Source organism: Rhamphochromis longiceps, linkage group LG11 (assembly GCF_057381845.1).
Source record: "Rhamphochromis longiceps isolate RC_006_pf linkage group LG11, R_longiceps_female_GT1.1, whole genome shotgun sequence".
NCBI lineage: Eukaryota > Metazoa > Chordata > Actinopteri > Cichliformes > Cichlidae > Rhamphochromis > Rhamphochromis longiceps.
The window spans coordinates 6,349,789-6,363,188 of NC_140567.1; the positions used below are offsets into that span (position 1 = coordinate 6,349,789).

Below are 13,400 nucleotides of genomic sequence, written 5' to 3' on the forward strand. Positions count from 1 at the left end.
AGGTCTTGCTAAGGATGGTAGTTACGGATTAGCTTACAAACACGTTTAACTTACCGAAAAAGTGCAGCGGGGCCTCGGGTCCTTCTGTCGGGTAGTCCAGTTTACTGAAGAACACCTCAGGCTGTCAGTTTAAAACAGTCGGTCATGTTTTCGTAATGTAAATGCTGGTTCTCCTCTCAGAGCCTACGCTCTATCTGCTATTCCCGAACAGAGATACGCAAGTTTCTCCGTGACTGCAGCTGCCAGTCAAAGCTGTTATGATGACGTTTCACCCCAATTTAACATCACCGCGGTAAGAATTAGAATCAAACTTATGTGAGAGGAGACCCCTTGGACATAAATCAGCGTGATGAGAACTATTGAAAACAAAAGAAAGAATCTTTGGAAAAAAATTTTCTGAGGAGAATTAATTAATTTTAGTCTGACCCCAATCCCATCGCTAACATGGAGGAGACGGGGTTTATGACCTATACTGCAGCCAGACACCAGGGGGCGATAGAGATGTTTTGGCTTCATTTTTGGGAGCTGTCGCGTCGTCCATCTTTTATACAGTCATTGGTGTTGAGCGCTGTCACTACCCGATCCGTACCAGAAACCCGATCGGTACCCCGCATGTGCGAAAGGTGTCTACTTCCGGTCGTAGCGTTTTACGATAGTTATGGGTCATGCACACACATGCACCGTTATACAAAGATGAAGAGGAAACTTTTTCTGGCTTGTTCCATTTCAGAAGCTGAAAAAGGTTCATGTCCTCATATCCTTAAAAACAAAAACTGTGTTTCATCTTATATTTTTTAATTGGTTGTCCCACAAGAGCGGTGGCAAGCCCCACAATCTAGTAAAGCAAGAGTAAACTCATAAAACAAATTTCCCACGTGTGGGACTAATAAAGGTTATCTTATCTTATAATTATCTTTTTACAACATGAAGTAAAATTTTCTAAAATAATACTTTTTGATCCCTAGAGTAGAGTTACAGATACTAGGAGAATCAATGCCAAGGTTTGCCATTATGCCATGATGTTGTGACCCAACACCTTTTGGCTATTTTTCTTAAATACTAACCCACATGTATTTTCTAAATTCTATCAACTTTGTAGTTTTGCTTTCCCTACAGTATCCAATACTGACAGACCACAAAGTGAATTGTAATATTTGGTAAAACAAGCAACTTTCTACAAGTAATACAAATTGGCTAGTAGGCATAATGGAAATGTAAGGAATTACTAGCAGTGTGCTCCACATACTTTTTTGTACTACATTTTTGTTAAGTCATGGTCTAGCATGCAGGACGTGAATGCTATTGCTATTTGAACTGCTCAGCCACGGTGGCCAGCATTGCAAAACAGAAGGGAGAGAAAAGGGGAGATTGAGTGAGAGAGTTAAGAATACTACATTTTCCTCCAACAATGCATTGTTTACAGCAATGGCACCAGTCTGGTGTAAGATGATGGTTTTTGCAGAAGTGCTGGGGAAATGGGGGGGAAGATGTTTGATGCTCAGGCTGAGCCTGGGCTGGGGAGCATTTCTCATGCTACATGGGAGTTGGAGCTTTGTTTTTGGCTGTGTCTCAAGTATGGCCTAATTTATTGAGCCAATATTTGTCTGCCATGCTGTGATGTGTGTGTATACTGCCTTCTAGTAACTTGTTGCTATACAATACCAAACCCTTTTTCCTTTTAGTGTTTTTGCTGCACACTTTAATTTCTTGCTACAGGGCTCGCAAAATCGCTAGCCCGACGTCCCGGAGCTAGCGATATCTCCGGTCGGGCGACCAAAATCTGTCTCAGCCCCGCCCGTTGGGTTATCATATAGCCCGACGGGCTATATGACAGCTTTTCTTATGTTGGTATGGACATTTGTACAGTTAATGATGTAATAGAGGTGCATCAACAACTTTACATTGACAACCTACAACCGGTTCAGTTACAAGCAGCATGGGCTGTACAGGGGGATGCTTCCTTAAGTGAAACAGAACGGGAGCAATTCAGGTCAAAAATAGGACAGATTTTGTGGGTTGCCAAACAAACGAGGCCAGATGTTATGTTTGACATATACAGCCTGGCATCTAATATTAAAGATGCAACTGTGCAGTCCATTCATGATGTGAACAAAGTTATCCGTAAACTTAAGGCAGAGAAAGTGACTCTTAAGTTTCAGCACTTGGGTAACAGTGAGGATTTGGCATTGGTTGTTTTCAGTGTCGCATCATTTGGCAACCTTCCTGATGGCGGTACTCAAGCAGGGGCATTAATTGCCCTTATGGGTAAAGGAGGAAAGTTTTGTCCTCTCTTTTGACAGTCTAAAAAAATCAGGCGTGTGGTCAGAAGTACACTGGCAGGAGAAACTCTTGCCATGTCAGATGGAATAGACAGTGCAGTCTTCCAGGCAACACTTTTTTCTGAGCTTACAACTGATAACACTAGTCTGAATGCTCTTCTGTTGATCTGTGTGACTGACAATCATTCCTTGTTTGATGCACTCAAGTCCACTAAGCAGGTTACAGAGAAGAGACAGAGGCTAGAAATGAGCAGCAAAAAGAGCTCATACAAGCCAAGGAAATCAGACTGTTGGTCAGATTCCAAATCCCAACTTGCTGATTGTCTGACAAAAAAGGGAGTTTCACCTTTAACCCTCCTAAAAGCACTAGACGAAGGACTCTGGATACTGTGATCCTTTGTTTACTAAGTTTTCTTTGCATTAAAATGCACTATTGTTTATTTTGTGCAGTGATAGTATGCTTTAAGTAAAGTACATTGAAATGTTTTCTGAATGTTCAACAATGTTGACAATTTTTTTGTTTACATATATATTTATGCAAATGTTTTAAAGAGGTGTTTATATTTTTATTTTAAAAAAGAAAGAGGGAGATTGTTAACTTGTTATTTTCTGTTATATCGCGAGAGTACTGTTGCCCGCGAGGAGTTGTTGTTTTGTGTACGTGGTGTATGATGGCGTAAAGAATAAAGCGCTTGGAGTGAGACTACGACGTGTCTTTTGACTTTACAATCTGTATGTCAAATCATGGGCGAGATACTAACATGAAGTTTCTCTCTGATACGTCTATTGGAGTTTGAATGTTAAAGCACTTAAGCATGGAAAAGAGTCCTTGTGTGAATGAGATAAGTATAAAGTACTTTGAGCGCTCAAGTAGAATAGAAAAGAGCTATATAAGAACCAGTGGAAAACCTAGTTCATGTGTTTATTACTTCTGGCCTGGACTATTGTATGTCACTATTATAAGGATGTCTTAAAAACATTTAATCCAAAATGTTGCAGCCAGAGTATATCTTTGGTTCCTCGTTTCAAGGACATTGAAGTGCCTCCCCAAGAGTGTAAACATTTATCCACTCTCTCTGTCAGAGTTTTTTGTTAACATGAATGTTCAAGATGTTCAATAAACATGTTAAGTGCATATATTTTCCCTTTTTTCTCCAGTCTGTTTGCTCATGCAAAATGAAATGTGATTAATATAGAATAAAAATGAATGATATTTAATCGTGATTAATCAAAATTAATCCACAGTAACCCTGTGATGAATCTGATTAAACATTTTAACTGTTTGACAGCACTAATATATATTATATATTTGTGTGTACTTTTTTTTTTTAAAGTTGTATTTCACAGGAGAGAACCTGTGCTAAAAGATTAAAGAAAACTATTCAAATTCTCTTTGAATTTAAGCATACATTCTTTGTGTTTATTCTGCATTTACTTCCTTATATTGCATAAATGTCAGTTACAAGCTTAAATATAAAGTTAAAAAAAATGTAACTGCAACCATGCTCTTGATCAAGTAATTGTGATTAATTACAGAAAATTGTGAGATTAATTAGTTTTTATTTTTTTATTTTTCAAATCTATTGACAGCACTAGTTTTTAGAATTAATGAATCAATATAGCATTATTCAAACTAAAATCGATTTAAATCAGGAAATTCACTTTATAAAGCCAAGAGTTGGAACACCTCTAGGAATTAGTAGCACCAACTTTCAATAGATTAATATAAGATATGATGGGTCCTGATTATTCAAGACCTTGTATGCAAGGAGAAGGATTTTAAACTAATTCTGGATTTAACAGGGAGCTAATGAAGAAAAGCCAGGATAGGAGAAATATGCTTTCTCTAGTCTGTCAGTCTGTCTAGTCTGTCAGTATTCTTGCTGCTACATTTTGGATGAACCAAAGCCTTTTCAGGATATTTTTGTGGCAGCCTCATAATAATGAATTACAGTAGTCCAGCCTAGAAATAATAAATGTATAAACTAGTTTTTCAGCATCCCTGAGACAGGATGTTTCTAATTTTAGAGATATTGCAAAAATGGAAGAAAGTGTTCCTAGGCATTTGTTTAATATGCGCATTGTAGGAAAAAAAACAATTTCAAGATTCCTCATTGTTACTGGAGGTTATAATGCCAACCAAAGTAAGCATCTGGTTAGATGCCATACTCCTAAGAGATCTTTTATGCCTAAGTTTAATACAATAATCTCAGTTTTATCTGAATTCAGAAACAGAAAATTAGAGGTCATCAAGGTCGTTCCCACTAAACATGGGATGTGTCAGATAGATACGTGGATCATTTCTATATTGGGCCCGTTGCTCCATGACCAATTCTGGACATAAGTTTTCTAAACTAAGCCCACAATTTGGACATCCAACCATGACCCAACCTGGTTGTCAATATGATGTTCAATTTAAGATATGTCTGAAAAAATCTGATTTCCTGGCTGCTTGGGACGATCTGCGTGTTTGGGCGTGCTCTCTGCAATATCAAATGTGGAGCTACCCAGTGTGGTAGTTCCACACTGAGTAGCTTGTGAATAAGGTAGTAACCAAAAGAAAGAAACCACATGAAAATTGTTCTGCTGAGGAAATATGTTTTAATTTTGTACTGATCTCTGTGTAGAAATGTGACAAAAAACTGCAACATCTCAGTTAAGGTTGGTTTCAGTAAAATATGAGTATTACTATAGAGGAACAGAAAGGGACTTAAACATGCAAGGTGAGGACTCAGTGAAGAGTTACAGGGCAGGGTCGAATTTTTGGACTATGTTCAAAGCATTGCACCATCTGCCTGGGACTATTATGCACTAGTTCTGAAAACATTTCCCACTCTCATTCCCAATAAATAAAACACCTCAAATGTCACAAGCCCCATATACTCTTGGAACCAAAACTTTTGTAGGTTTAACACTAAACAGAAAAATAGTACATTTAACACTAATCTTCATAAATCATATTTATGTGATTTAAATACTCTTCCCCCCAAATTTTGTGCCATGAAAGGGACACTCCTTATGGAAAAAGCCCAGCCACAAAATATATCTGTCCATGCTTTTCAGCTACTCTTTACTGTTTTTCTATTCTCTATTCTATTCTATTCTCTTCTGAGTTGTACCAAGAATCTGGTCTTCTCTGATTCAATGCTTGTTTTTTCAAAGGGACCAACAGTATTGAGTGTCATACACAGTGAGGCTGCAGCACTGTCAACAAGATAGCTGACTTGTGTGGGAATTGTAGGTAGGTGTCCTCTACTGTAATGGTACATGAAATGCAAGTAAACAATAGGTTCATGACTTTCTTAGATGTGGTTACAGCACTTTTGATATCAATTGTAATAACATTTCTCAAAAAGTAACATAGTCCACATATAAATACTAACATTTAAAAAAATGGTAGGAGCAAAGAAGATTTGAAGAAGTACTATTAAATGTTTATTTTCTGTATGCCAGAAAGGTGTAATTAAAATAATGAATGGGTTTATTTATATTTGAGAGAAGTCAGTTGACTTTATTAATAAATTAAATGTTTTAATGAAGCTGCCCTTGTCAACATCTTTATCAATAGCCACACACTGTAATGACTGTAGTAGGCTTTGTGTTGGTTCACCTGATTTGAGGAAACTTGACACAACACAGGGGTGTTCAGCTTGGTGCAACACCATGTCTTTTTAGTTCTTTTTGTATTTCCCTTTGCATTTTCAGCTGGTTATTTGCTTACTATACTATTGTTCTCAAAGACAGGGGGAGGCATAATTAAGCAACTGGCCACAGCTGCAATAACCAGCCTCACTTCATTTACGTGTGAATTATATTTCTGCATCAGATCTACGTCATAACTTAAGCCATAACTGGGAGTCCCATTTTAACCCTTCGCCACAAGCTTCTACGTAGCCTGGTGTGCAACTCTTGAGAAATGTAACTACATGTCAGTTTGATGCATACCACAACAATTGGAATGTAACGTTGCAGTATAGGGATTAAAAGGCGATTCTGGTTACCATCTAAGTTTGGATGTAGATTTCCTGAGAAGTCTAAATCAAGCATTTAGGCCAGGGAGCCATCTGGCCTAGCCTACTGCTACCCCTAGTGCCACAAGTGGGAGAAAAAAAATCTGTGGCCGATTTTCTCTAACCAGTCTAGAGGGAAGACCCACCCCGAAGTCAGCATCAACCTAGCATCACCACTGAGTGCAGCACAGACACTACATGTCCCTATCTGTTGTGAGCCCACCACTAAGCATTGTCCCACCAAGTTATCCTGCCTAATCCATTAATCTTGAAAGATTAGGGGTGGACAAGGTGATAGCTCTTGTTAGTAAGAGCAAAGGAACCTGCCATAGCACCCACTATTCCCTTGGCCACTGGTATGCCTTGGCTGTGTCTTTGATTAATACAATGGAAGACTGCTGCCCCTCCCTTTCTGCTTGTGTTTAGAAGATAATGACAAAGTATGTGTAATTTGTGGGCGCAGTTGTAAATGGTACATGCACTAACATTCATACAGCACTTTTCTTGTCTGGTAACCACTGAAAGCACCCCTTACAACACTGTATCAGATGCAAACTAACACTAATTGGTGGTGACAATTTTGTAATGTCTTGCTGAAGAACTCCTCAAGCAGGCTTGACTAGTAGGGGATTGGACCATTGAACTTCAGTCCCACAACCCTCTCAGGCTGTGATGTCTTTCCTTAATTGTAGTTTCATTTTAGTAGTTGGAATTGACTGCCTCAGTCCAAAGCAAGCGTTCCATTAGCAGTCATTAAGTATCCAATCCTTATTCACACAATTCCTTTACATTTTTTTGCAGATGTTATTTCTCCTACACTCTTCAGCCCTTACTTCCGGCGGCTGACTTTTGATGTGTCCTCTATGGAGAAGAATGCCTCCAACTTGGTGAAGGCAGAGCTCAGGATCTTCCGTCTTCAAAACCCTGGGGCCCGAGTGTCTGAGCAACGAATTGAGCTCTATCAGGTACAAACACTTTTGTCTGGAGTAACATTCATTATGCCATATTTCCTAAATATGAGTTGCTTTGTGTTTTATAAAGACTAGGAAGGATTGCTTAATATAATTTTAAAATGCAAAGATTTTTTACATTGCAAAAAAATATATTCTGATTTTTGTAGGTTCTTTTTCATAAACTTTGAAGATTCTTAATGATTAGTATAATGAGATTATCAGAATGGGAGCCCTGTGGAATTGTATAACTAACTTTTGTGTGTGGAAGGCTCATCATTTAAATTTTAAAAATTAATTAATCCAATAAATATGACTCAAATCACTGTAGTATAGTTTTTATTCTCAGTTGTTCCAGTGCAATTCAATTTTGCGATTACTGGTGTCAAAAGCAACAATGATCCAGCAGGACATGCATAGAGACAGTCCATTGTCTGGCGCCATTAGGAGATTGTTAGTAACTGACTGGACATCCGTTTTTGTGCTAACTGAAACTTTTCAAACAATTGATTCCTTTCACAGACACAGGGATTTTAAAGGACTTTATCAGTAAAAGGAATGTTGGTTGTAGGTCTAAAGCACTCAATTACACTCAACAAAAATATAAACGCAACTTCTGTTTTTGCTGCAATTTTTCATGAGCTGAACTTAAAGATCTGAAACATTTTCGACATACACAAAGGACCCATTACTATCAAATATTGTTCAGAAATCTGTCTAAATCCGTGTAAGTGAGAACTTCTCGTTTGCCGAAATAATCCATCCCACCTCACAGATGTGGCATGTCAAGGTGCTGATTAGAAAGCATGAATATGGCACAGGTGTGCCTTAGACTGCCGCAAATCAAAGGCCACTCTGAAATATGCAGTTTGATCACACAGCACAATGCTACAGATGTCACAGCTTTTGAGGGAGTGTGCAATTGGCATGCTGACTGCAGGAATGTCTACCAGAACTGTTGTTTGTGAAATGAATGTTCATTTCTCTGCCATAAGCCATCTTCAAAGGCGTTTCAGAGAATTTGGCAGTATATCCAACCGGCCTCACAATCGCAGACCACATGTAACCACACCAGCCCAGGACCTCCACATCCAGCATGATCACGTCAACGTTGTGGATTGAGTGGCCCATGATGGCGGTGGGGTTATGGACAATGAACACAAGTGCATTTTATTGTTGGCATTTTGAATGCACAGAGATACCTTGTTGAGATCCTGAGGACCATTGTTGTGCCATTTATCCATGATCATAACCTCATGTTACAGCATGATAATGCACAGCCCCATATTGCAAGGATCTGTACACAATTCCTTGGAAGCTGAAAACATCCCAGTTCTTTCATGGCCAGCATACTCCCCAGACTGTTTGGGACGCTCAGCTCAGCATATATGACAGCATGTTCCAGTTCCTGCCAATATTCAGCAACTTTGTACAAGTATTGAAGAGGAGTTCACCAACATTCCACAGCCCACAATCAACAACCTGATCAACTCTATGCCCACTGCACACCATTTTCCTTACTGTGTGAGGCACCATTGTGAGAGAAATGGTGGCCACACCAGATACTGACTGGTTTTGCGACATCTGTAGCATTGTGCTGTGTTATCAAACTGCATATATCAGAGTGACCTAAGGCGCACCTGTGCAATATTCATGCTACCTAATCAGCACCTTGACATGCCACACCTGTAAGGTGGGATGGATTATCTCGGCAAACGAGAAGTTCTCACTAACACAGATTTAGACAGATTTGTGCACAATATTTGATAGTAATGGGTCCTTTGTGTATGTAGAAAATGTTTCAGATCTTTAAGTTCTGCTCATGAAAAATTGGAGCAAAAACAAAAGTGTTGCGTTCACATTTTTGTTCAGTGAAAATACTTGATTACAGAAGGTCTAAAAGCCTGTGGTGTGCAGCCTGCTATATGACCCTACTACCGTATTTTTCGGACCATAAGGCGCACCGAATTATAAGGCGCACTGTCGATAAACGGGTCTGTTTTCATACATAAGGTGCACCAGATTATAAGGCGCATTAAACGAAACAAAACAGTCAGGTAAGCCAAACTTTACTCAACTTATTCTTCTTGCTTCCTCCACTTCTGTACCATTGATTCATTAATGTTGAATTCTCTCACAGCTGCTCTATTCCCATGTTGTTACAGTATATTAATGACTAACGTTGTGTTGTGAATGGATTATCTCAGTTTTCTCCTGACTGAAGTTTGGTCCGTTTAAAGCATCCTGCCATGTGATTGCATTTGTCCCTAACCTTCTGGAACCCCCCCATTAACTTTTATCAAGTGGAAAAAAGTTAGCATTCATCTTGAAGCTTCACTGTGTTTGTTATGATGTGTCGCTAGTGATCACGTAGCATTATATACCAGCTAGTCCAACCCTACAAAAGTCACTGCTGTTAAGTTTTCTGTCGGAAGCAATAGCAGAGCTGTAGGTTTTAATTTTTTCAGAAATCTTTCTGTCAGAACATGGTATATCATGTTTAGGTCGAAACTAGCGAGCTAACTTCCTGCTAACTTCTAACTCTATTAAATTTAATCAATTCTGTTGTCATGGATGCCTGGATGTTTAACTTAATTCTTACACCTGGTAAAGCAGCAACACTGATCATTCTATTAAAGATGGGGTGGCTGTAGCTCAGGTTGCAGAGCAGGTCAGCCACTAATCAGAAGGTCGGTGGTTCGATCCCAGGCTGCCTCCTGACTGCATGCCAAATATCCTTGGGCAAGATACTAACCCCATGTTTGCCTACTGGTGGTGGTCAGAGGGCCCGGTGGCGCCAGTGTCCGGCAGCCTCGCCTCTGTCAGTGCGCCCCAGGGTAGCTGTGGCTACAATGTAGCTTGCCATCACCAGTGTGTGAATGACTGAATGTAGTGTGTAGCGCTTTGGGGTCCTTAGGGACTAGAAAAGCGCTATACAAATGCAGGCCATTTACCATTTAAAGATGAAAGAATTTAGACAGTTTTTAACTCTCAGTGATGCCGCAGTGACTTTGGGACCTAGAGCGGACAGAGTTTTGAACCCAGATTACTCAAGGCTCCTGACTACAGTAGCTGTAATGCCTCAACAATCCATCAAGCGGTGCGGCTTCATGGCTTACCAAAGTCATACTAAAGCATTTTTGACAGATTTTTGCGCCGTGTACCACATAAAATTGGTTCGACGTCCGTAAGCACAACCAGAATTCATACATAAGGCGCACCGCAATATAAGGCGCACTGTGGATTTTTAAGAAAATTAAAGGATTTTAAGTCCGCCTTAGTGCGGAAAATACTGTAAATATTGAATTGTTTTAGACATGCTAAATAAATGTTGATGATTTCGATCAAGTGACAGTTAAAGCTAGTTTAGTGAGGGAGTCAATAGGACAAAGGTGGTAAATAGATTCGGTCATATATAGCATTTATCTACTGTCATAGATCTTACGGTTGCCTCTTGTTGTTGTACTAGATGAAAGAATGGAAATGTTTATTAATCATGAATAATAATAATAATAATGATAATAATAATAATATATAGGTTTTTTATCATAAAGACATCCATGCTAGGTAACATTTTTCTAAATTAGTGGAAGACCAATTTCTTTTTAGCTTCTTTCACATTTACTGTTGTCTCGTATAAGGTGTATATTAACAGTCAAGAGCAAATTATATAATCTTTAAAAGTTTGTAAAAAAAATCACATCATGAAAACTTTGCCAAGTATTTTTTCTCTGTTTACTTTTTGTATTGTTAGTCTGTAAAGTTTCTCACTCAAGTCTTAACAGGAGACCAGAGCAAAAAACTAAACTGTGGCTTATAGACACTCAAAACCCTGTACGCATTTCCTGACATTGTCTCTTACAGTATCTGCAGGTATCTGAAAATGTCTCTCCCTGGTAACTTGTGTATCCCTTGTAACTGATTGAAAGAGGCAAAGATACCCTCCCAGTACAGATTACTGATTGTGCAAAACTGATTGTGCACCTGTTTCCAAAGTCTAAATGTATTTTCTAGAAAAGATGGATTGCCTACAGTGGGTGTGATAGAAGATAAAGACTTCAAATTAAAGTATAGTTTAGTAGCCGTCATACATCGACTTATCAATGGGCAGGGAAGACAGCAGTAAAGCTCCTATACAATAAGGCTGAGAAGCTCCAGCTGCAACCACGTGAGGGGACTGCTGTTGTCAGCTAAGCAGAATGTCATGAATTTTATATGCGAAGCCCAGTAATAGAACAGGAAATTTGGAAGCACTAACCCTCACTCTATTTTAGACTTGAAAAGATGTTTCCTAGCAAATTCTATGTGTTTTATTGCTCCACGAAAAAGGTAAGATGAGTGAATTCAGGTTTTTAAAAAATGATTTAGGAAGGAACATGGGGAGATTTTATAATAAGTACAACCACTTGGGCAAAATTATCATCTTTATAGCATAAACTCTACCAATGAGTAATATAGGGAGCATGTTCCAGAACTGTATACTTGACTGAAGCTCAGATATTAAAGGAGAGAAGTTAGGTTTTAATAGAGAGGAACAGCTGAGTACCCAGATAAGTGAGCTTCTCATAAACTCTGTCTATACCATGCTGGATGGGAGGTTTTGTAGCCAAGATGGGTTACTCACATGTATAGGGATTAGTTTACTTTTATTCAGATTCATCCTATATCCAGAGAAGGACCCAAATAACTTAATTTTGACAAATACAGCAGGAATAGTCTTTTCTGGCTGGGTGATGTATAATAACACATTATCCATGTAGAGTGAGATTTTATTAGTAGTTGTGTCAATATTATAACCAAAAACGTTGTAATTGGATCTTTACATATGCTTTCAGCAAGGGGGCTCTATTACTAAGGCAAATATCAATGGAGGGAAGGGGTCTCCCTTAGCACTAAAACCTTAGAAAAGTGCTTGTGTGAATGGGTGTAATTGAGTGAACGAACGAGTTGTATAAAGTGCTTTGAGTGCTCAGAGTAGAAAAGCGCTACATAAGAACCATTCCATTCACCATTTACAGAGTAAACCAGAGCCAATTACTCTGTCTTATCACCTTCACTGATGCATCCAACATCCAACTGCAGAGTCTGCAGAAAACTCCTGAAGATGGCAGGTCACTGTGCAGCTGCTGAAGTCTTATGGTGTAGAGGATGAAGAGAAAAGGGGAGTGGATGGTCCCTTGTGTTGAACATGCACATATTTTGGCCTTACTGTCAGGTATTCAAACAATCCAGGACACAAGGGGCATCCAGCTGCATCACTGTCAGCTTATCACCCAAGAGGGTCGGCCTGACGGTATTGAATGCAGGCCTGTAATCCTGAGGGCGACTTAATTTATGCTTCAATCTTAAATATGGTCAACATAACTCAATTAATGGGCTATGTACCAAAGGCATTTAAGCTGGTAGTAATTAAACCACCAATATACAGTACCAGGCCAATCTCCAACCTTCCTTTTATCTAAACAATTCTTAAATGAGTAGTTGTAAAACAGATGCCTGATGATCTGCAGAAGGAGGGTTTATTTAAAGAGTTTCAGAGCTCATGAAAGTACAGAAACACCTTTAATGAAATTTACAAAGAGATGTTCATATGACTTCTAACAGTGGACTCATCTTTGTGCTTGTCCTACAAGACCTTAGTGCAGCATTTGATACCGCTGACCATAATATTTTTGTCATGGTCCTGGGCCGTGTTGGCCCAGTATTCTTAGTTCTCTTGTATTTTTGTATTCAGTTCCCTGTTTAGGTTCTGTTTCCTGAGTTACCCTGTTATGTTGTTCCCTGTGTGCTTTCCCTTTGTGACTCTCACCCCCTGTGTGCCCCTCTATGTATTCATGAGCCCTTGTCCCCTTTCGTGTTTTATTCCATGTTTTCCCCAGCCCGTTATGTCTGTGTTTTCCCCGTGCTCTCTCCTCCTGTCTGAACCTCTGTACTTCCTGTTTGACTCTGCCTGTCTTCCGTCAGTGTTATGTTCACCCCGCCCTGTCTCGTTATGGTTATCTGTGTCAGCTGTGTTCCCCGTGTGTTCCCACTTTCCTCGTTAACCCTCTGTGTATTTCTGTCTGCGTCTCCCTCTGTTCGGCGTCGCGTTCTCCCTCATGTTGTGTGGATCTTCCTGTGTCTACCTGCGAGTGTTAGTTTACTTTTCCCCAGTTTAGTTT

General features: G+C 39.3%; 1 protein-coding gene across 2 annotated transcripts in view; it reads left to right on the top strand.

The window, feature by feature from the left end:
- Positions 1–13,400, top strand: part of tgfb2 (transforming growth factor, beta 2) — a 43,430-nt gene that overhangs the window by 12,114 nt on the left and 17,916 nt on the right. For both annotated transcript variants that reach the window (XM_085422064.1, XM_085422065.1), the window contains one exon: positions 7,091–7,254. In XM_085422064.1, coding sequence (XP_085278190.1) covers positions 7,091–7,254 — 164 coding nt within the window. The remainder of the gene's footprint in view (positions 1–7,090; positions 7,255–13,400) is intronic.